The following is a 25,636-nucleotide window of genomic DNA, read 5'->3' as shown; positions in this document are numbered from 1 at the left end:
GAATACGTTTCTTATTTGTTTGTTTTCCAAAATAATGTTATAATCAAGTGCATATACAAATGGGATGGCACAAGGAAAATTTTGAAGTAATGCAAAGTGATTATGATAAAACAAGTTTCCATCTTATATGAACAGCACAAAAGGGCTTTCTCAACCAGAACCATCACTGTGAAATACAGTCGCAGGAAAACTAATATCTGCTGCAAAAGGTTGACTGCATCCCCAAACTTAGAGAGGCATATTCAAGAAATATATGTATAATGATCTACTACATCCTCAAAATGAAATATTAACCGCATATTTATGTACAGCAGCAAAAGAAACGCTACTCTTACAAAGTACGACATACTTTTGGTTAGTTAAGTTTTGTGTATGTGTAAATGTCTATGAACACTCCTGACTTTTCCGTTTTGGTAATTTCTTGGAAAAATATTCACCAAATGGCTTCTCGGGGACGGGTATCAACTTCCCAAGAACAGCAAGGGGCCAGCTGTTGAGCAAAACCAACTTCACTTAGTACCAGAAAGATTAATGATCAATTATAATGCAGCGCATAAGACCATACTAACCTTATTGCTCCAATGACGATTGAAACAAGCCATAATTGCCAACTCAGTCTCACAGTTGAAGTGAATTTTCCAAGAAAGAATATTATGATAACCTAAGCAAGAAAAAGTTCATTGTTAATAATATTATGACAACCTAAGCAATAAAAAGTTATTCTTAATATAAAAAGGTCGATGTTCAGTGCAAAAAAAGGAAGGATAGGGATAATGTATATACCTGAAGCACCACTGTGAGGCCGACGATTGCAACAAATAGACGGTTTTTGAGGACTCCTTTGAACACATTCATCTCATCTGGCTTCCGAGCATTGAATTCATTGAAGACCTGCAGTTTTAAGTCATTACCAGTGATTAAATCTCGATAGGAAGGCAAATATCTGAATTTATGTTGCTCACTTGTCAAGAGTAATATGACGAACAGTTTCAGACTTATACTCCCATACACCCATACCCCCAAACAAACCAGCTTCAGACTTTTTACCTCATACACCGATCTCCCAAACCAACTAAAAGAAGAGGAAAAAGAGGGCTGCAGGAGAAATTGAAGGAAGCCCAAGAAGATTGTTATATCTCATATTTAATTCGGGAGTCATCTCCGGAAACACAACCAACATCCTAAAAAGGGAAGAGATCAAATACCCCGTCCATCCAAATTTGGTTGTCCACTCTTGATTCAATAAGGGAAGAGTCAAAAAATATGAATTGTTCAAAATTTGTTGAGTGAACACTTGGAACATGTTTTGATGTTTTTATCGGTGAATGAAGGAGAAATTATAAAAAGGTGGAGAAGTGGTGAGGCTAAAGTTTTTGTGGTATTTCAAACATATTTAGAATTTAAGAAAGTGGACAACTTGCACAATCCAAAAGCATAAGTAGGACAAATATCCTGGGACAGCAGACATGCTTGAGTTAGCACGAAGTACCGACACTAGATAATCTTTCTCGTGTAAGAAAGGAAAAATACAATATGAAGAGTGCAAAAGCCAATCATTGGAGAGTTTGTTATCAGTTATATTCTTACCTGACAGAAGACAAAAGCGTTGAAAATCAAGGTGTTCTTCACTTCAACAGCCCGCCTATTCGTCTCATGCTCCAAATGCAGAATTTGTTTACCTCGGAAATTGAGGACCAGGAGAACTGAAACTTGATACAGAGCCTGCATATGTTCAACCAGGAGTATTAACCTCAAAACTAATACAGAACGAATATTTCGCAACTTGGAAAATTGCTGTAAAATTTATTTTACCTGTATTAATAGGTTTCTCCACATGATATTGGTGACAAGAGGTTCCCTGAGATAGAATTAAACAATCAATTGATGATGCGCCCGAGAAAACATAATAACTATAGGAACATCACAGCTAGTAATACAGAAAGAAGCTGAAAATGAGTTGATCCAATTGGAAAACCATTGGCTAGAGTTGCAAAGTAGTTTCACCACTAGATGTTTTTAATACAAGCAAGCATGAAGTGTCCTAATGGTCAAAATTAAAGTAGGAGGAGAATCATGAGATCTCAAGTTCAAATCCAGTGGAGACAAAAGCACTAAGCACTGGGTGATTTCTTCCCTTCTGTCCTTCTAGCCTTGGTGGACAAAGTATTTGTTGTTGGTGGGAGGTATCAGGTATCCCGTGGAACTAGTCAAGGTGCGCGCATGCTGGTCCGATCACCACGGTTATCCAAAAAAAAGTACCAAACCATTAAAATGAATGGCAGAAGGTATTTGAGCAATATAGAAGTCCCTATAATCTAGTAACACGAGTGTAAAGAGTCGGAAACATATAGAATCCAGCTTACACTATAATCACATGAATGTTAAGAATGCAGTGAGATTGTTTAAACCCACTGAAAGAAGAATGCGCAGAAGAATGGTTTTCCTGTAGTGTGGTTTTCAGCACATCGTAGAGCCATATGTTAAATAGGTCGTGCTATTTAGAAGTTCTGATTCATACAGAAATTAATACATGGGCAGCATCCAAAATCCAAATAGGGTGTGATAACAAAAGATGGAGAAGACTAAAACAACTATATAACATTGGTGGGCGGGCCGGATTGCGCGCACCCCAACTATTCCACCGGATACCTACTAGCTCTTACCTCCCACCAGCAGAGGTACCAGGTAACACTGCAACCACCTAGCGTTTTTTTTCTTTGTTTGGATTTGAACCCTAGTCTCCAAGGTTTGAGTCCACTTCATTATTTGATGAAGTAACCTGGTAGGCCACTAGGCTACACGTCATTGGGTAATTGGAGCTCTACATATTTCACAGCTTAAATACAAACCTACTTCCAACACTTTATGCAAAAGAACAAATTCCACAAACCATCGTGCAAAGAGGCCTCCTTATAGGAAACCAAGTCCACAGCCCCATGACAGATTAGTTATATCTATAAAAGCCTAGCCCATCTGTATAGGCAGAAAAAGTAATGGAGCCAAGCTTAAAGTAACTTGACGTCACAAAACCCAACATCCTTGCTATTAAAATGCTGAAGCAAGCTTCATTTTTCAGAAGATCAATCTACAAACTAACCTTCGACCAACAGGAGCTCGGCGCATCAGATGATCAGTTGGCGGTTCTGTGGCCAATGCAAGTGCACCCAAGGTGTCCATAATAAGATTTACCCAAAGTAGCTGCACAGGTGAATGGAATAACGTAAATGATCATCATCAGAATGTAATGTAGAACACTAGGAGTGCATTTGCTAATCATTCTGATCAATGAAATGAGGGCAGAGAAATGAAACCTGAACAGCATTCAATGGGACATCACCAGCACTAACTGCAGCAACAACATTAATTATAAGAGCAGAAACGTTAACAGTGAGCTGAAACTGGATGAATTTCTGGATGTTAGCATACACGGATCTGCCCCATCGAACAACCTGCATTTGGTAAGGAAAGAACAATAGAAATAATTATACCGTGAACTGGTCTGAAAAATCTTAGAACTTCAATCAAAGCAACTAAAAAAGATACTTATGGGCTTGCATAATATATCAGGCATAAAATAGATCCGACTTCATAAAGAAAACATGCATTCTGAGATAGGAAACTTGGTGGCACTAAAATCTTAAGATCTGCCCATCGGACCACCTGCTTTTGGTGGGGAAAAGAACAATAGAAATAATTATACCGTGAACTGGTTTGAAAAATCTTGGAACTTTAATCAAAGCAACTAGAAAACTAATGGGTTTGCGAAATATATCAGGTAAATCAACTTCAGAACTGCTGAAGCCAATTTAAACTTTCATAAAGAAAACATGCATTCTGAGATAGGAAACTTGGTGGCACTAAAATCTTAAGATCTGCCCCATCGGACCACCTGCTTTTGGTGGGGAAAAGAACAATAGAAACAATTATACCGTGCACTGGTTTGAAAAATCTTGGAACTTTAATCAAAGCAACTAGAAAACTAATGGGTTTGCGAAATATATCAGGTAAATCAACTTCAGAACTGCTGAAGGCAATTTAAGCTTTCATAGAGAACATGCATTCTGGAATCGGAAACGCGGTAGCACTAAAATGTTGAGGGAAAGCTCTCATATAAAGTAAGATGACTAAGCACATCAGTCATTCCTGACGATTCAGAATTCCTGGCAGGATTATTCAATCCCCACAATAAAACTTATCCTTAGCATCATCGTATTTTAGGTTCAAACTATATAAACACGACTCTTGGGTATACCTTCAAAGCAATTTCGTCAAACACGCGAGGCAAGTTTGGGTTTTACTAAGAAAAAAAAGGCCAATAACTTCCTGCGAAAGCTGTCACCTTGATAAACTGACCTTCACAACAGAAGCAAAATTGTCATCCAGTATGATGATATCTGAACTTTCTTTGGCAACTTCTGTTCCAGCAATTCCCATAGCAAGACCAATATCGGCCTACAAGAAAGCAGCAAAGGAAATCTTATTGGCAAATATGGTGGTTAGTTGTGAAGGTAACACTGCTACCCTATGAAAGATTCAGAGAGAGCAGACAAGAAAGTTTGATCAACAAATTAAAAAACAGAACTGCAGATAAGTGGCAACTGATGTACCCAGTCACGATCTATGCATTTTAGACATACATCCCAAGGCCCTATATGTGTGTATCACCATAAGTAATACAAGAGCAGCGACTTCATTTTTCAAAGGTCCGGCAAGTAACCATATAGCAACAGAAGGAAAATCCTCAGGCTGAAGGGACAGCGAACAGGATAAAATGATTCAGAAAGAGAGTACAGCTAAAGTACACCTAGTAGACCTCATGTTTTATATAATCACACAACTACTTTCTTAACCAGCCAAGAAGAGCACCTCATGTAATGCAGGAGCATCATTAGTACCATCTCCAGTTACAGCAACAACATGGCCCTTACTCCTTAGTGCTTGAACAAGCAAGAGTTTATCATTGGGTGACGATCTTCCCATAACCTGGACATGGTGTTGAATTTAAAGTGAGGAACAACTTTGTTGAACGACTAAAAACACTCTAGTTTCATTCCTTACCGATATTTTGTCTGCCACTTCCTTTCTATCCTCCTCAGACAAAGCTCTAAACCTCTTCCCTTCAATCAGGTTTGGTTCAGTTGCATCAGCATCAGACCTAAGTATCCCACATTCCAAAGCTATTGCCCTTGCTGTTAGTAAGTTGTCACCAGTGACCATCCTTACCTGTGAATTTGATGGGAAACAAATTTATGCTATCACATATATTGGAAGGTATGGCAGCTAAATATTTATAAAAAGATTTGGAAGAGTTGACCTATATACAACAGTACATCCTATAGGGGTGAACATGCTACACTTCAAGCATATAACACAGCTCCCCATGCTGGGACTTGCTAAGTTCAAATACGAAAGGGGATAGGTTACAATATGACCAAAAAGAATCATTTTTTTATAGAGGCATATAACATGTATTGCCACACTCAAGCTTTTCGGAGATTCATCAACCGTTTCAGACATCACTATGCATGCAAGAGGAACAGCTTGTCAAGGAAAAACATTCCGTTTACATTCCTAAAACAGTCTAGCTGGTACAAGACAAGAACTGTACAACAAAATCACAGATTAACAAGCAGCTGAGGTGCCAAATTTGTTTGAGTCCCATAAATCTGAAAAGATCTCTACGAAAGTATACCAATAACAGGAAACACTCGTTCAATTCTTTATTGTCAAGGCATCACACTATCCGTTCAAAACCTCAACTACGATGAAATCAAAAAGAACCAATGTTTATGCATTACAAAATACAAGTATCACAGACACCCAACCCAACCACGAACTGCCAATCATTCATGGAGTTAGCAACTTTCCACATTGTTTCTTTATGGCACCAGAAACCCAGTACTGCATTATAGTACTGACTCATGTATCTTCGATTGGATTAACTGTATTGAAAACTGACAATCTGACATGCTTTAATAAAATGTCATTGACAAATACATGCAGGACAGTGAATAGAATAGAAAATTAAGATACAGATTACATAGAAGTAACAACAGATACTTTATCTTAATAATAAGTACAAAATAGGCTTAACAAAATATATTTGCAAATTCCCATTATAAAAAGCCAGAAAGGCTTTCTTCACGATTTCTCCCGTAAAATTAACAGCATCAGCACATCAATGTAATAAAACAACTCAAAACCCGTGAAATGTCATGTTTGGAAATAGAACATAGTTTTCTACAGAAACCAAAAGAAACTCGAATAGAAGAACCCTTCTTACAGTAAAAACAGAGATGTGAGCATCATTGAGCTAATAACATAATACATACAACAACAACAACCCAGTAAAATCCCACAACATGGGGTCTGGGGAGGGTAGAATGTACGCAGACCTTACTCCTACCAAGGTAGGACGGCTGTTTCCTGGAGACCCTCGGCTCAGTAAAAGCATAAATGCATAAAAAATGTTAGATAAGAATAGAAAATTAAAAGCTTTATGAGAAAAACAACAAACAAATAACGAATAGATAACAAATAAATACAAATAAATAAATACAAATAACAAATAACGATTAAATAAATAATGAAAGCGTCACGGGTAAAATTGAGTAATCAAAGCATAGAAAGCAATAAATAATAATAGAAATAACAGAAATCAGAAGTCAAAGCGCAAGAGATCGTAATGCACTACTACGCCTATGAATAGAGAAGAATAACGAGACTATGAACTAGCCTTCTACCCTAATGTGGGTCCTCCAGACCCTCCTATCTAAGGTCATGTCCTCCGTAAGCTGTAACTGCGCCATGTCCTGTCTAATCACCTCTCCCCAATACTTCTTCGGCCTACCCCTACCTCTTCTGTAACCATCCATGGCCAGGCTCTCACACCTCCGCACTGGGGCATCTGTGTCTCTCCTCTTCACATGTCCATACCATAATAACAGAATACATGACGAACCAAAAAACTAAGCAGGATTATATCCAATACAAATTTATATTTCAAAGAATCGAATGCAAAGGCACTATTGCAATTACCTTCACTCCAGCATCAATACATAACTGAACTGCATCTCTTACGCCTGGTCGGCATGGATCCTATAACACAATTAAACATGTGTGTAATAAGAACAAAGCAAATGATACTTCGGCATTATATATTCTTAAAAATGAAAAGGAAATGTAGAGAGAGCAGGAAGTGAAATGAATTGTAACTGCAGAAAAGGCTATGACACAACAACTTACCCAGTGAAATCCCACTAAGTGGGATCTGGGAAGGGTAGAATGTGCGCAGACCTTACCAGTACCTCGAGTAAGTAGAGAGGTTGTTTTCGAAGAAAAGGCTATGACACAGTAAGTAGAAAAACTGAGTACCCAGTTCCTCGAATTATCCAGGCTAAAAGATAAAGGTGACACTTTGTTAGGCTTATTTCTTTTAAGGTTGAGCTTACTCATCAGACGGCAAGCTTGCTGGTGTTCTCTTTTCTGATGTTGTGCATTAAAAATATTTAAAGAGGAAACCCTAGTGCTTGTCCAGTGGCCCTAACCACCCCTCCTATCTCTCCCTCCATTCTCAAACTTCCTAGCCACCACTGCTACTTCCTCCAAGTCACCACTACTTGATCACTACTCAACTTCCTCATAGTTGTGGTTCTGCACCCGATTGCTTTTACTTAGCTGCATAGATCGTTTTCACCCCCTTCTACGCGCCACCACTGTTGCTCCATAGCATCTACACTATAGGTTTCACTCCCCAAAGAGTAACCACATTCGACTCTCATACTATTGTGCTTTGCAGCTGGAAAACATAATTTGATTTGGAAGATCTCATGAAATCAATGTCAACAAGGCTTTGATATATTATCTCCAATCTCAACCTCGGGAATTTGCATTCATAGAAATACTATTTATGGCTTATGAAGTTTTTCCAGGTAAGATAAAGCCAAACTGAAAATTAGGATTTCTGTATCAGTCTTGGTTGTCAACTTCCAAAGTTGTTTTATCTGTTTGCCACCCTAGGAAAGCCTTCCGCACACAATCACAAGTTCCTAAATCATCCCCTTCAAGTCTCAGATTCAGTTGTCCAAACCCAAAAAAAGAGTTCGGACAAGGATCAGGTCAAGATGAGCCCATAAAGATCTCAGTTTGGATTTGACTTGGCTCAAAAATTTACACCCTTTAAACAAACGACCAAAATAATTCAATAACTTGAGTTCCGTAACATTTTCCATCAGTGTACCGCGTGTACCGCAGAAAAGTTTCCCTTGGTGCATAGAAGAGAAGAAGAAGTCCACACATATAAAACAGGTGAAGAAGAGTTTTACGAAGTACCTTAATGCCTACAATTGCAAGCAATATCAGGTCACCCTCAGGGATTTCCCACTGATCTATTTCTTCCTCATTAGGCACTTTTTCAACCTCATACGGCCGGTAGGCAATAGCAACACATCTCAAACTCGAAGCAGCCATGTTGCCAATTGCTTCCTTGAAATGTGACATCTGCAAACCATAAATGAACTTACACTCAGAATTGAAACGCCAAAAAATTTTAAAATAATGCTAAATCTTTTTGGATCGGTGAAATTATGCAATCTCCTGCAAAAATAACATGCAGAAATCACTCACATCTATATTGAAGAAAGTTACAGCAGACAGTAAAATTTCATGGAAGAGACCATTCGACTTTGGCATTCTTTTCTCTCTTAAAATGCCCAATTCAGATGAAGTGGTTCATATGACAAATTTCCCCGAGTGATAATTGACCGATATTCCTCAAAATGAGGAAGAAACATCACACTTTTAAAATAGGATAAATTGCTAGTGATTGATTAGTTTTTTGTTTTTTAACAAATCAACTGCTTGATAAGACCAACATTTCCACAAACCTTATCATCGCCCAGAGGAACCACCGACCCATTCTCATCAATGAAACTTGTACAACAAGAGAGAACAATTTCAGCAGCTCCTTTCCAGTGCAAGTGAACCTCAGAATCCTGCAAAACACCAAACCACCCATGCAGGGTCACCACATTTCGAATCAAGAAACACAGAATGGTATCACCTGAGGCATCATTCAGATACAAATCCTATTTTATGAGGTGGTTTTTCCATGACCACAAATCTCTAAGATCTGATTTACAACATCCGACCTTCCAGACAGCTTCAGATATTTTCCCTATCATGAGAAAACCTTATAGCATCCAAAGAAAAGATGGGACTTTTTTTTGGACAAGAAGAGATGGACATAGAAGCAATGTTTTGCTTGATTCATCTGGATGCCAAATAACAGATTCTCCCTAAGCAACTTTTGGTCTTTAGCTAGCCATGAAGTAGAAAAAAGATCCAGCGAGTCAAATTCCAGAATAATAAAAGCTCGAGGCATAAACAACTTTTACATTGTGAGCCCGACTCTAAAAGATGATGCGGAAGATTGCTCTTCACAAGCAGGTTGGAGAAAAAAAATTGGAAGAAAAAGAAAAAGCACATGGCTACTATTCAGAAGCAAGAATGAAATGGGAAATAGTATGTCACTTTTCTCTTAGTTTGCTCTTCCTGTTAAGTCCTCAAGTAAAAGGTATAATCACACTAAAAATCTACGTTGCTCAGACTCTTAATGCCTTCAGGTGTGTTCGGATCCTCCAAATGTGGTGCATTCTTTGGAATATCGGACACGGGTATGGGAACATTTTTTGGGAGTCGGAGCAACACAGCTAAAAACTAGTCCTATTATATGCTTCAGAATTGAGCATTACCAGCTTCACAGCAACGCCGCCTCTTTTTTTCTCTGAGTTGAACGGGAAAGCATGGATAATATATGCTTCTGATCGTACTGCATCAAAATTCATCCCAAGCTATAGAAGAAACCAGTTTACATCAGAGAATTCAGACATCAATTACTATAAGCATAAATCATAGCATTAACCATAGCATAATTACATTGACACCCCATTGGAGAATAGCTTTCTCTGTCGGCGATCCAGAAATCTCAACAGCAGCACCACCCTATCAGAAAATGAGGAAGCACATGATTTTTCTCTATCTAAATGGAAAAATGAAATTCCCACAAAATAAAAAAGCAAAACCAGTAAGACCAACCCTTAACTGATTAACACGAACTCACACCACAAGGAACCAAAGGACTCCAAGGTCACTGGTTTAATTAGAGAGATCGCTCTCAAAACAATCTGATCTTGTCTTTGGTAAGTACAATATCTATACACAAGCATCACCAGCACAGGCCCTAGGGAATCATGTTGACTGAAATATCAAGCAGTATCTCACCACCAAAAGGATTCTTTATGGAGAAAACAGTACCTGAGCCTACACTTTATTGAACTATTCGATAAGCCACCATTTTATTTAACCATTGATAATTTACATTCATCCGGCAGTTCATTTTCCCCTTAATATTTTGAAAAAACCTAGTGTGAATCCCTGTCAACTTTGCAATAAGCTTCCACTAATTGAAACACTATATTTCAAGGCAACAGGTTCATGTCAAAACTCGCCAACCCCACTTCTAGCAAGACCGCAATGACAATGCCAACATACAGCTCAAAAATATCAACTACCATATAAAATAAAATGTGGAAAAACTATTAATATAAGCGAAGAAACAGTTTCCCCACTAGTAATGGAATAGCAGATTAACAGCCATTCAGAGTTAACAGATTACTGAAAACATCAATAATTCCTCAAACATATATAGTATGTGTCAACGTCATATTGTCAAGAGAGTGCAACCAAGAACTCTTCTCCATTCATCATAATCTAGAAGCACGGGACAGGTGTTGGTGTAACTTGATTTTACTTTATCACAAGTGTTTCAGTTTTTCAAAGTATGAACAAATGAACAGTCACTCAAAAAACAATGCTACTGACTGAGACCATCAGCTGGGAGCAGCAACTGTTACACCAAAAATGAAGTAATAAAAGAAGAATCAACCCTCTCTTATGTTCAGTAGATTCAGCCTCACTTAAACCCCACTTCACAAACCCAATGTAATCCCACAAGTGGGGTTTGGTGAGGGTAGTGTGTATGCAGATCTTACCCCTACCTTTGAGAAGGTAGAGAGTTGTTTCCAAAAGACCCACGGCTGAACAAACAGTGAAAAGGAGGCAATAATAACAAACAGAAACAACAAGAAGATCATCCAATATCGAGGCAAAACAACAAAATAGTGATAAAAATCTAAAAATAAGGGAAAGAAATGAATAATACTAAACTCCGGAAAAAGGGAAAGACTACTAACTAAACTTCTACCCTAATCCTCATCATCCATACCATTTTATCAAGGGTCATGTACTCGGTGAGCTGAGTTGCACCATATCCTACCTAGTCACCGCACCCCAATACTTCTTAGGTCTACCTCTATCCTCCTCAAGCCTACTACAGCCAACCTCTCACACCTCCTTACCGCGGCATCCGCACCTCTCCTCCTCACATGCCCAAACCATCTCAGTCTCACTTCTCACATCTTATCTTTCCACGGGAGCCACTCCTACCTTGTTCCGAATATCTTCATTCTAATCTTATGTCTCCTGGTATGTCCACACATTCACCTCAGCATCCTCATCTGCACTGCTTGCATTTTTGTACATGAGTTCTTAATTGGTCAACAATCTTCCCCATGTTACATAGTCGATCTGACCATAACTAAGGAAACAACCCCTCCCTCGTCGATCTGACCATAACTAAGGAAATAACCCCTTCCCTCGTCCATTTGGAATGAAATGGACCTCAAGATATATAGCCCGACTTATGCATTCTACAATTAGTAGTAAAAGAAAATACTAAACCAATAGTTGAAAAGTTATTATGAGAGAGAAAGCATTGCAACAAAATCCAAATCAATATATTTAACGACTTGGATTCTTGAAATCTGTGCAAATAATATAACAAATATATTTTTAATAAAGAAATCATAAAAAAAAAGTATCATGAATGATAGTGTTAAATATTCTGGAATAACAAAAGACTGTCAGATAAATCAGAGCACTGACACTAAAACATCTTGTTACCCAAATTATATCAACTTCTAAATAAAAAGGATATAAATCACATAAAGGCTCCAACTAGACAAAGCAGACAAATTTTTATTAACTTGCCTGTGGTACAAAAATGCTGCCAGTTGTATTCAGTCCCACCCCTTCATGAAGCAGAGACAACACAGTTGGAGGCACTTCAGATCTATCATCAGGTGGATCAATCTTTTTACCAGAGATGTAGGCCTCAACCACAGCCATCTGCAAAATAAGGGGGGGGGGGGGGGGGATCAGAATTGAAGCTAGGCAGCATCTATAAATTGGCTCTTCATCCACAGCATCAGCACTAAACCCATCCAAAACCAAAGGGAATGAAAAGAGGAAGGAAGAGGAGGAAGTGGGAAAAAACAAAATAAAAGAGGATTTTTAAAAATTCAACCTGATTCAAAGTCAAGGTTCCAGTTTTATCACTGCAAATTGTAGTTGCAGAGCCCATAGTCTCACAAGCAGAAAGCCTTCGCACCTGCAGTTAAATATTGTTTAGGACACAGAAATCTTGAGAAAAGAATTCAGAGAAAGATGGCTGCTCCTACCAAAGCCTTATCTGCCATCATTTTCCTCATTGAATAGGCAAGCCTGCAAGACAAGTCAGAGACTACTTCAAAATACCAGTTGTGTAACAGAGAATTATATTGATGCAAAGACCACTAGTAATCCAAATTGATGAAGAACAGAAGGACCAAACTAATCAATCACTTGGAGATCTCCAGCTATACATATGACCTTCACAACCATATTCAGGTTTGTGTTTAACAACCAAGGAATCTAAAAGAGGGGCAAGAACTGAAGGACCGAACTTACGTTAGAGTAACTGCCAAAGGAAGCCCTTCTGGCACTGCCACAACCACAATTGTAACCTACATTTCCACAGGTCACTGGTTTGAGATGACAACCAATTAGAGAACATAAAGGTCATTATAAAAATGTACATACAGCAATAGTGAAGATTTTTATAGCTCCATCTACAGCCTTGCCAACCCTTGTTTTCCCAGCTGTGAATTGACGAGATCCGTCTGGGTTATAACTATGACCAGTAAAGAATCTGTACAGACATTCTTAAACTAAGACTCCTGGAGCAGTAGAGGTAAAGTCAAGGATAAACAGTGTCAATTGAATTCTGCCACTACCTGACCATAAGGACAATCAGAACAGCTAAAGCTACAGTGAGCCCAACTATGCCAATGAAGGTTGCCACCCCATTCAGACGGACCTAAAATGAAATACGCAAAAAAAATTGAATTCATGAATGTAGTAAATCTTTCAACAGAATCATAACATTTCACACTCAAATAACCTGCAATGGTGTTTCCTCTCCATTATCCTCTGTAATGCTTGCCATCAGCAATCCCCATTCTGTGTTTATTCCAACACCTACCACCTGGAAATGAACATGACGTGTATAAAATCATTTGCAAATCAATCAATAAAGCAAGCATGCCTCAGTCTCAAACAAAGTTCAGGTAAACCATATGAACTCATTGAACCATTCATATTGATTCGGGCCCTAATTCCAATGTTTTGCTTATTTAACAATGCCTTCTACAGCAAATCAGGGATCTCTAAAGCCATTTGAATATCTGAAATTAAAGTTTAACATGAAATGACCAAAGTAGGCCCTTCAAACACACAGACATCCTGCAGAAAAAGAGCCTACCAGCATCATTCCATATCCATCAGCTACTTTGCATCCAGACATTAGGAAAGGAGATTTAGAATCCTTGTGAACCTGGATAACAAAATTAATACCAGTTAACAAGGAAATTGCAGCAGTGTAACCTAAGAGATCACTAGAAACACTCACAATCTTGCTCTCTCCTGTCATGCTTGATTCATCAAGTGCAAGAGATTGACCCGAGATTAATATTCCATCAGCAGGTATCTGCAATCAATGTAGAGAAAGATGGTTCATAGAAATAATATCATCCTTACAACATCAAAAAAGGTAGAAGAAAAGGAAACTGACCTGGTCACCTATTTTCAGAGGTACAACATCACCAACAACTACATCAAATATTGAAACAGGAACTCGTCGCCCACCTCTAACGACCTGTTAACATTGGACCCTCTCAGAATGTTAAAAGAAAAAGGAAAAGAAAAAGGGAAGGACAAAAACGGTGATTGCCACAAGCAATACCAGGAAACAGTAGAAGACAAACCTCAATTTGTATGTTCTGCTTCTCTTCATTAAGATTTTGGAATTGAAGTGATTGCTTATAGTCACTAACAGCTGCAAATGCATACCGGGGACTTGTGAGTTACCAACAGGAGAGCATAAAATGAACTTTAAGACTTTATTCATTGGTCAGATATAATCCGGATGCTAAAATAGTTTCTATGCAATGGCTTGCATCAACAACTTTAGGGAAATAAACATAGACGAGTAAATGCATATTAGACTTGGATATCTTTTTAATCAGTTATTATGACGTAACTGAAACTACTAATCAAGCGCATGCAAGATTTGCTCCTAACTCATTTTCTTCCATAATTTCTTTCAAAATTCATCCATCTAACTAGGCAGAGATCACAGATTTGACAACATCTGCATCCTTATTACAAGATTCTGTGTAATGCTTTAGGTAATTAGGTATTGGCACTGAACATAGAGTTGTCTATTACCCTATAAAAGTGATTGCAAATTGGACATAGTTGTACCTAACAAAAACCTAAATTAAAATAAAATAGCTATTGGAACTGTTAATATTTGTAAAAGCATTGGTTGCTAAGAGAAATCAAGCTTCTGAAACTTGGAAGGAGATATTAATTTAAAATGTTTACCCAAGTGCACGAGACGTTCATCCAGAGCTCAAGTCTAAAGGTGGTGGTACCACATAACTCTCTTATACATCCTTTCTAGTATAGTGTTCAAAAAAAGTGATCTCACCTTATCCCATCTGACATGCCAAATGACTCCTAATTGGACTTCTGCTATGTAAAAAGCCTCCATGCACGATTGACATGTATGTCAAATTAGGATTATCAGTATAATCATCAATCAACCCCTCAATCTTTCCCCTTTTATATTAAATACCAACTAACTTAATCAGCCCAAGTCTCTCCCATTTTAAATCAAATTTCAACTAACCTTGTAGTACTAACGTTTGACATGAAATTTGAAAACTGTCAACTAGAGCAATCTAATAGCCTGTTTGGCTTCTAAGAAGTTATAAGTGCTTATTTTAGAGAATTTGAGATGTTTAGTCAAGCTCTTAGAAACAAAATAAGTGTTTTTGAGTAGTAGCAGAAAAAGTCTTTTTCAAAATCTAAATAGAGTAGATTTTCTCCAAAAGCATTTTTGGAACCTTAACCAAGCACATATTACTGCTCTAATATTATGGCAAAAGTGCTTTTGAAATTGATTAGTAAAACACAAATTGCTACTCTGCCAAAGTACCTTTTTGAAAAGCACTAATGACAAAAAGCGCTTCCCAAAATAAGTGGCCAAACAGGCTATAAATTACGAATCTATGTTTTTGATAATTTATCCAGTGTTGAGAATTGAGTGACATTGCACATTGCTTCATACTAGCCAAATTAAACTCAAGTTCAACATCAAGAGCTTTATTGAAATGAAATCGCTACATAAATCCTTGTACCTGTCACAACTATGACAATAATCACTGCCAAAGCAATGCTTCCTCCATCATACCATCCTTCTTTTATACCCTAACAGAGCAAGCTTAAATTAGAGTATGAGGAGAGACCCGCAAGCAGATATTAAATACTTGTTTGAAGACGAAACATACTGGAAAAGTCAAGACATAATAGGCCCAAAAATTGTTGGGAATAAGAATAAAGATGTTCACGGCCAGAAATTGATGGATATTGGTGTGTTATTCTCTATATATAGTGTTATTCTCTATATATAGTTATATACTCCCTACGTTCACTTTTACTCGTCACATTTGGACTAGGCACGCTCATTAAGAAAACAATGATTGACATAGATATTTACCACACTACCCCTATTAATTGATGTTTCGTATAAAGTCTTGGAAAATGATTTGGAGAATAAGTGTAAGAAGTAAAAAATAAATGTTTTTTTGATATGTAAAAAGTGGCAAGTAAAAATGAAAATCTATTTTTGGAATACTGGACAAGTAAAAGTGAACAGTGGGAGTACTTTGCATTGTGAAAATCCCATAAAAGACAAAGAACTTAAGAGATTTTTACTGATAGCCGATAGGTATGAACATAGGAGAGTTTATTAACACAAATGTGTTTTTCAAGATCTATAAGACTTTACCATTCTCACCCCTGGCTGCAGTTGTGTGTGTTCTCTAAATATATTTCCACTCAATATCAATAAAGAAAGACAGAGAATAGAAACTCTTTCTACTGAAATTTCAGTAAACAGTTTCCCAATGAGAATTTATATCCTAAAATGGTGACCAGAAGCTAGCATGTGTTCAGCACACCTCAGACTTTATGCCCAGCGCCAATGATGCAGCTGCAGCTACCATCAAAATTATCAGGGTTGTATCACAGCAAGCTTCCCAAACAAACCTCTACAGTGGAGCACACACAAAAAGGGTAAATATATTTGATGGTGAAAATGTGACATTGATTCTCAACAGTAAATCACGGCATTAAATGATGTAGTATCTGTAACACATACCCAGAAACTCCTTCCTTTCTTCCGAGGATATGTGTTGGATCCATATGCATTCTTTCGCTTCAGCAGATCTACTTCATCTCCATCAATTCCTTTATCTAAATTTGTTTTCAACTTCTCTGACACCCCTTTAACCTGATGTTACACCATTGCACAATAGAAATAGCAAAGATAGACTTTTACTTCACAAGCACTCGTATCACTAAAAGAAAAAAATTAAAGATTTTGAAGGTGAACTTGCCCCTCCACAATGCTGCAAAGCGGTAACATCATGCTCTCTAGACATAAAGGTCAGCTCCTCCTGGCTGATATCAAACTCGCCAGGAGAGGTAGTAGTTGGAGGCAACATTTTAAGAGACCCATCCCCTAAAACAAAAACAAAAAATGTAAGAAAAAATAGTACCCCACCGGAACATGTGACCAACAAAAAATTCTACCATTTCAAAATAGGACGAGAAAATCTAGGCTCAATGGTTCACCTACACAACCTTTCAAACTATGTTGTTCGGACTCTTCAAAGATGCCCATGGGTATATGTCGGATCCTCCAAAAGTAGTGCATTTGTGGAGAATCCGACACAGGTGCGAAAACATTTTTGGGGAGTCGTAGCAATATAATTCAAAAAACTAAAGTGAAAGAGCCTAATTGTAAGACTCCCCTTCATACACAAAACAAACTCACTGATAACTTTCGATGTGACTGTTGCAGTTAAAGAGTAACTATGGAAAAGGTCCACCTTCATTGGGCTATTGTCCTACATTCTGTGATAAATTCTTTGCAACAACAACTACCTATCAGTAATTAAATCTGCTTCTGTCTTTGTGATCTGCACCAAACAAGGATACAAGAACTGGGCTTCATCTTCTTGAACTATTTAATTTTAATACCATAAAGCAAATTAGAAAGGTATCTGATGGATATCTGTCGCCGCCTTCAGACGGTTACCACACTAACTTAAAAGACGAGATATTACAGATCAATCTCCTCACCAGAAAAAGCTGATTACATTCCAAACAGGGAAAGAGAGAACATAAACTTCCAATATATTGGTTCAAGCTTGTTGGTTCAAGTGACCTAACAAACAAACAACCATGAGACATTTTTATTTATAACCCACTTTCTCTCTCACCTACTCCAGTGTTCCTGTATTTAGATATGGATACAATTTTTTTAGGCTAAACACTTAGAGCTGTCACAACATAGTTTTCACTCAATGACTTAAAGTAGCATCAGGAAGTGTTTACCATTGACTGCTTTCCCTGCTTCTTGAAAAAGAAGAGCCGCCTGATTCATTGCAAAGAAAAAATGAACAAAGAATATTTACTTCCATTCAATGCACTGTAGGGTAATGTGAAATATTCAAGAGTAATATTTACCCTAATGACTTGTGCATGGGTTCTTATCTTAGCAATCAATTGCTTTCTTTCTTCTTCCTTTTTTAAGTCCAAGGTATATCGAAATCGACGAGAAGCATTAAGGACAAGCGCAGCTTGCTGAGATAAGAAGACTCAGGTCAGAAAAAATTTATACCCATCCTAAACCAGTGGAAGAATCACAGTTTGCAAGGCTTTCTAATAAATAAATTAAATTTATAAACGGGAAAGGCATGCATGCAGCAATTGTTCTCCAACATAAAAAAACCAACATAAACAAAAGAAGATTCACATAACCAGGAAACGAACTGCTCTCTGTTATTTTGTATTAAAAAAAATTAATTGTCTTCCTGAAGGCATAACTATCATTTTGGGATAGGCTTTATTAACGGTCCAACCACTGTGGTCGTGTCCATCCATTTCACAATAAAGAATATATCACCCCTGAACATAACATTGTCATGTAGAAAGTGAGCATTGATAGCCACATTGCATTGGGTAACAGAAAAGCTTCAATAATCCTCATTGTATTTGTTTTTTGATATTGTAATTTGCTCCCTTGTGACTCGAAACCATAACCTTAAGGTTGGAGGTAGAGGTGCTTTCCACTTGAGCTACCTCTCCTGTCCATCAATACTCCACATTGTATCCGCTTGGTAATAAAATTTTGGATTCAGTGTAACCGTCATGAAGAAGGTACCATAACCATTTGGGTTTTGGCAACGGTTGCAAAACGAACTTTTTCGTTTTAGCAAATAAGGGATTCATTGCTTGACTTCCTTTTTTATGTTTATCAGTTAACTCACGGGATTGGAATCCGAAGACCAATTTCCCAGTGCATTATGTCAAATGTAAACTAAGTTGTTCATGATACAACAACAACAGCAACAACAACCCAGTGAAATCCCACAAAATTGTTCATGATAGGCTAATAAAAATGTCATTAAGAAAAATCTCAAACATAAACACGAGGACGGAAAACAGAAAATCAATCTCTCGAACAGAGACACCTGTAAGTTCAAGCCCATCTCAAACTCCTCCCTCCAGTCAATTCTTTAACTATTTATTGTCAACCAGGTGATTCAAGTTGGCTATATTTAAAAAAAAATGAACGAAAAAACGTGAACGTAGAAAGAATGGAAGTTGGAGAAATCTATCCTTTTATGACAAAGCCAGTATCAAATTCACTGACATTTAAACCTAATGAAAAACTACAATCCATTTCCCCATAAATCTTGACCTATGCAAATTATACTCTCCATGATTCATTAAAGCCCCTAATTGAAAACCACAACTCCCTCACGAGTCACAACTCGACCAAAGCATGGATCCTTAAACCCAGCACACACAAAAACACAAGTCCAAATAAAAAGGGAAAAAGAAAAACCAATGGATAAACACCCACATGAGATTTTCATCCAAAAATCACTAAAACGTAACAGAAAGAAATGCATCCCAAGAAAACCCATATATAAATAAAGTAAAAATAAGCTCAATGATTACAACAATACCCCGTATAATCCCACAAGTTAGTCTAGGCAGAGTAGAGTGTACACACACCTTACCCCCTACCACAATGTGGAGATAAGGAGGTTGCTTCTAAATCGACTCAAGTTTAGCAAATCAAAGTATTTACCAAAAAGGGAAAACGACAGTGAAGAAAACATGTCAATTAATGAGGAAAGCATAAGTCATAACAGCGGCGAAATAATCGAATACCTAAATAAGATTTCACTCCAAAAACCACATGATACAAAAAAATAACTCACAAATAAGTAAGGATTCAAATATATATACACACAAAAATCATAACAATAATTTCCACAAAATGAAAAAACACTTACCCTCCACCTTTTCAACCGATCAATAGGTGCACTCTTAGTCCTTGGAATATCAAAAGGACTTCCACAATCATCAACAATAGACCTGCTACTATTCCCAGCTTCCAAATCCTCATTCTGATGCCGCCTATACGGCGACCCTTTCACATTCTCTTCACTCATCGTTTTCACTTCCAAAAATCCTCAGACTGTCGCAGGAGAGATGACACCAGATTTGATAACAAATTTTTTTTCTCAGATTTTCTCTGTAATATTTCACATCAATATAAAACAAAATCCAAAACAAACAAACATATAAATCTCAAATTAAACCCCAATTTCAAATAATTCACTAGGGTTTGTCACCTTAAACACCAACCAAATAAAATCATATTTACAATACCGAGAAAAACACAAATTCTACCATATTCAACCAAAAAAAAACATACATAATAATATACTATATACTATATTGTATTCACTGTAAATAAATTCATTCACTGAGCCTAAAAAATTTTTAATTATTTTTTTTAACTGAACCAATTTTATATATATATATATTCAAAGTATAGTGAGCGAGAACTTACCGGTAATGGAGAAACCGACAATATTTGGTAGAACTGAGAGAAAAGAGATTTGCAGATACACTTACAGAGAAAAAGGAAATTGCGATACTTATGCTAAGGAAAGTGTAAGGAAACTTCCTTTACTGTTGTGTTTTTTGAAAACAAAATATCTAATTTTTTATTTTTTTTCTTTTCTGTTATGATTTTTTACATCGAAAGTGTAGGGTATAATATATGGTGCCGACCTGCGTTGCGGAACGGATGTGGATTCCGAACACCGAATTAAAAATTAAAAAAAATATATAACATATTATACCATATAAAAAAATATAACATACTAGTTTAATTTTTCGGGAAAAAAATCCTTTTTATGGATTTTCTAGTTTCTTTTTTTGTAAATAGATATCCCAATTAATTCAAACTCGCTATGCTTTGAGCAAGGGAAGCGCTCCCTTGTGTGATTCGATTCATACTTAAAAGTTTGAATCTGAGATTTTTTAGCTTTAATTTAATTATTAATTTTCAGGTAAAAAAATAAAATTGACTTTTAAAAGTTATTTTTTGATATGTATTTTACTTTTGAAAAATATTGAAGTTTTATAAGTCAAAATTTTAAAACTAAATAAAAAAATATTTGAAGAACTTAAAATCTAATTAAATTTTATGACTAAATACATATTTAAATATTTATGATCAAACGCTAACTTAATTAAGGATCAAAAGATTATATTCATTGTACGATAATTCTCATTGATTTAAGTAAGCATTTGATTATATATTGATAATAAAAGAAATTGTATTTGAAATTGGGTTCAAAATGAGGCATTCGAAAGTTAAAATTGTGTTTAGATATGAAAACATAAATAAAATGTCGTGAATAAAAAATTTGAAAAATTACTTTTTATATTTCAAGTTTGACGTCAAAATATAAGAAATTATTATTTACAAATAATTTATATAGCATTATTTTAAATTTTTGAAATCCTATCTATGAACAAAAATGGGTCCACTCTACTAACTGAACTTAATTAATTTATTGTTCCCTTTTGTATAGTACTAGTAATAATAATGATATTCTTTTCTACTTCTTTTTTCATATAGGGTTATTAACTGCACTAATGGCTTTTATTTTATTTTAACTATGACGTTACACCTGCATTTTTTAATTTTTTTTTTTATAGAAGAAGAGAGAAAATTAATTAAGCCATCAAATAATTAACCTCCTCAAAACGCTCTTGCCCTATAATTTCTTTATCCATTAATTCCTATAGTTGCAAATTTAAATGCGATGCTACTATAAATTATTACTTTTTAAAAGAAAAAAAATAGTTTTTATACTTTAATATTCATTTTGAAGTTCAATTAATTTAATTAAACTCATTCATAAAATTTAAACTCATAATCTTTAATTAAGCACGAATATTTTTATTTTCACGTCACGTATACCTACTTACTAGATAAGTAAATTCCACTCATTGGTAAAATAAGTTGCGTGAGTTATGAGTAATAAATACTCCCAAAAAAGTGGAGTAATTTTTTAAGCAAGAGTGGGTCATGAATGTTTGTTTGGGGTCTTAAAAGAAGAACACGAGAAAATTCACTTGTAATAAATTAGCATAAAAAAATATATTTTTTTAATTTTATTCAAAATTTTGAAATTAAAATTGAAGGCAAGAGTTAACAACAACAACATATTTAGTGAAATCTCACTAAGTGTGATTTGAAGAAAGGAGGGTGTAAAAGTAAAGAAGTTGTTTGTTAAATACTCTCGGCTCAAGAGTCATATCTTCGGTAATATAAAATTGTGTTATATTTTTTCGATCTATCCCTATCCTTATCCGTACCATCTATAACTAATCTCTCACACCTTTTTATGAAAATGAAAAAAACAAGTCATAAACTATTTTTCAAATTTGAAATTCAAATTCGATTAATTTTTTTAATTAAGTACCATTTAAATAAAGTGAAAAAAAATCGAAATAAATAAATAATTATTTTTTTTTCATTTTAGAAAGGGGAGAAAAGAAAACGCGTTATTTACATTTTTGTATGTTAAAGGAAGTCCTAAAATGGAGGCACGTTGAAGGATACGTGGTACCCCCAAATCTTTAAGGAAACGACTACTCATCCACAACATTATTATTTTATTTAAAAAAAAACTATATTATGAAAAAAGTAAAGACACTTTTTCAAGTTAAATAAAACGAAAATGCCGTGACTAATATAACTTGTTGGGTTTTTTTTTTTTTTCTGAAAGCCGTAAGGAAAAAGAGATTTTTTCATTTTATTTAATTACACTATAATAATTGATATTTAGTGATTCAATTAATTTAAATTCATATTTTGTGAAGTTTGTTGAGAGAGAAAATACTTATTATTAAAAATTTATATCTTGTCTAAAAAAAAAATGAAGATTGTTTAAAATTATTTTTGATAAAGTCTTACATCAAGCACGATATTCAATTCATATGAACGAAATTCAAGTATGTATAAAGTTGATTTTATCAAGCTTAATTTCAGGATTATTTTTAAAAATTTTTGCACCTATGTTTATTTTAAAATAATAACTTTAATATATAATGTCTGAAATTAATTGTCCATAGGGACAGATGGGTCACATGCAAAAACTAAGATATATAAAGGACTTTTATTTTCTCCTCTCACTTGATTTTGACTTTATTATATCAGTCTTTATTTTAATGTTTATTTCCCTTCTTGGGGGGTTAACTACGTGTCTAAAAGAGGAATTATATATTTATATTTTAGTATTAGTTGTGTAGATAAATTAATTAACTGAAAATGACAACCTAAAAAAAAGGCGTATCTAATTGTTTCTTCAAAAGTATTGTTGTTTATTTGGTGTGATAATTAGGTGGCATTTTGTCTGAGTTTTTGCCAAAATAATATTGGCAAAATATCAGGTTTGTAGTAGTTGAGATGTTTTGAGTCTTTTTTTTCTTTTCTTATTTTTTTTAGTCTATTAAAAATAATTTTTCTAATACCCAAATAAAACTAAGAACAGCATATATTTGATCATTTTCACATCCCGTAAGTTATATTGTTGTTGTTTATTCTTATGTTCTATTTGAACATGATTTCAAATCATAATTTACGGTCACATAAAATTTGAATTTCTTAAATTAATTTTAAAAAATTCACAAACATAAAATCTTTCAATTTGTGAAAAGTGAAAACTATCACAATTTTCATACTTTTATATATAATCTTATCAAATGAGCAAATCATATTTCATAAATAAAATATTGAAATGTCAATTTTAAGGTGTCACATTAATAAATCGCAATTTTATAAATAAATGTTTGTCATTATATGTTACTAGAAACTTTCAAATAAACATCCACTAGTCAACAATAGTAACTAGTTATTTTTTAATTTATAATTCTTCCACGTAATATGGACAATCTATTCATATAGAGCCGACTCTAACATTCGACCAGAGATATCGGTGCTGGAGTGTTTTTTTTGCAAAATTAAAATGACAAACAAATTAGCAAAAAGATTAAAATGACAAACAAATTAAATGACAAGCAACATTTGATAGAGTACATACCACAAAAGCAGAAGGCACCACTCAGAATTGCTTCTTCTTGTTCTTCTCAACTTTTAAAAACTGCTAAAATATAAAGCTGCAATGAAACAAGTACTTATATGAATGTGTGCCTCAAGTCAATTATTATATAAATAAAAATAAAATAAAATTGTACTACTACTCAAAAAATAGAAAGAAAAAAAATTACTTCATTTATTTGACCAAATCATTTCCACAAAAAAAGGAGATGAAGAATGAAACATTTGAATTAATTGTTCACTTCCACATGATTAATCATCAATGACCCTTTTATATCTTTTGTTAACACAATTAATAAATAAATAAATATATTCTCTCTTACCTTTTTTAATAATAACTTTTCTTCCTCTTCAGTGATACTTCATTAGAAAGAAAAGAATTTCTAAGAAAGCCAAATGTTCATAATCTGTAAAATGGTAGATGCAGGCTTTTTATAATAGTAATAAACTCATATTCTCCTACCCCACTTTACTTTTTATTTTTTAGTGTTAAATATAAAAAGACTTACAAGAAAATTGTTTTTTATTTTTAATCTAAAATATAAAAAATGAACATGTATTTGTTCCAACTACATATTAAACAACTCATACGATATGATAAAATTGTGTATCAAAATTTTTATTCCAAGTAGCAAGTAAACTCAAAATTTTCATTAAGTTGTTTCAAAATATTTAAAAAAAAATATATATACAAAAAGTTGAATGAGTTCGACATCCAATATATATATATATATATATATATATATATATATATATATATATATATATATATATACATAAAAATAATTTTAATTATATATAAACAGTACAATTTAGCACTAATTTCAAGCGCATGAAATAACAATGATTGAATTTAGATTTTAAAATTTATGAATATTTATACAATGAGCTCAAATTAATAATGTGTATTACTTAAAAAGTCTTATTTTAATTTATACACTTTTAAATTATGAAAATCATGTCACACTAGTAGTCGTTTTTTTTTGTAGTCTCTTGCTCTTTAATTTCTGTTATTATCTATTGGCTATTGTAATTTTTTTCATGTAGTTACTGTTTTTTTTTTCAGAATATTTTATCATACTTTCTATTGTATTTCGTCATATTCCCTTCACTTGATCAATATATTTTTCTTGAACTAAAAAATTATCAAAAACAACTTCTTTATTTCTTAAAATAAAAATACAGTCTACATATATTGAATATTCAATATTATTATTACTATGACACTCTTTGAGTTTACTTTTCTTTTTCCATACTGTGTGTAAATTGGTAGGAAGAAGCTGTAGAAATGCAAGCTGTGAGTGAGTAATTATGATGATTCATGAGTGGCAGGTTACACGTTATGATGAGTCAAGGGGGTGAAAGCTTTGTGCCGACTAACACTTTTATTTGGCACCAAATACAAGCAAAGAAGGATGATAAATATTCTTTCGCTTTCAATTTTAAAATTATGAATTTAAATCATTAAATAAACAAATTGACAAAGTTAGTTTCTAGGATGGTTGAAAAAGGGATTCCTTCTAGCTCTGTCCTCTCCATTTTGCATATTTTTTTTTTATTTTCGTTTAATTTAAAATTTGTATTGAAATTCGATTAATTAGAATTCACATATTATAGGTCTATTATCAG

The 25,636-nt window shown here is 34.7% G+C and overlaps 1 protein-coding gene across 4 annotated transcripts; it reads right to left on the bottom strand.

The window, feature by feature from the left end:
• Positions 1 to 100: 100 nt before the first annotated feature.
• Positions 101 to 24,390, bottom strand: LOC129891369 (calcium-transporting ATPase 10, plasma membrane-type-like). 4 transcript variants are annotated; one of them, XM_055966706.1, is made up of 35 exons: positions 24,331 to 24,390; positions 23,991 to 24,066; positions 19,878 to 20,119; positions 18,037 to 18,153; positions 17,905 to 17,944; positions 16,902 to 17,026; positions 16,664 to 16,795; positions 16,464 to 16,553; positions 15,642 to 15,711; positions 14,202 to 14,272; positions 14,009 to 14,092; positions 13,847 to 13,924; positions 13,700 to 13,771; positions 13,340 to 13,423; positions 13,173 to 13,255; positions 12,979 to 13,087; positions 12,847 to 12,902; positions 12,579 to 12,621; positions 12,425 to 12,508; positions 12,109 to 12,246; positions 9,937 to 10,002; positions 9,753 to 9,851; positions 8,886 to 8,993; positions 8,332 to 8,499; positions 7,039 to 7,098; positions 5,059 to 5,223; positions 4,867 to 4,983; positions 4,354 to 4,452; positions 3,312 to 3,449; positions 3,098 to 3,198; positions 1,813 to 1,858; positions 1,588 to 1,722; positions 784 to 891; positions 570 to 661; positions 101 to 490 (listed from the first exon to the last, which is right to left on the bottom strand). In XM_055966706.1, exons 3-35 carry the CDS (start codon positions 20,034 to 20,036, stop codon positions 385 to 387), a joined length of 3,243 nt encoding a protein of 1,080 aa, XP_055822681.1. In that variant the 5' UTR covers positions 20,037 to 20,119; positions 23,991 to 24,066; positions 24,331 to 24,390; the 3' UTR covers positions 101 to 384. The 4 variants fall into 4 exon arrangements, with proteins under 4 accessions (XP_055822681.1, XP_055822683.1, XP_055822680.1 ...); XM_055966708.1 differs by having other exon boundaries at positions 19,878 to 20,062; XM_055966705.1 differs by lacking the exons at positions 23,991 to 24,066; positions 24,331 to 24,390 and adding an exon at positions 20,441 to 20,594.
• Positions 24,391 to 25,636: the final 1,246 nt, after the last annotated feature.

Source organism: Solanum dulcamara, chromosome 6, assembly GCF_947179165.1.
Source record: "Solanum dulcamara chromosome 6, daSolDulc1.2, whole genome shotgun sequence".
Classification (NCBI taxonomy): Eukaryota; Viridiplantae; Streptophyta; class Magnoliopsida; order Solanales; family Solanaceae; genus Solanum; species Solanum dulcamara.
This window is presented reverse-complemented; position numbering and strand designations above follow the sequence as displayed.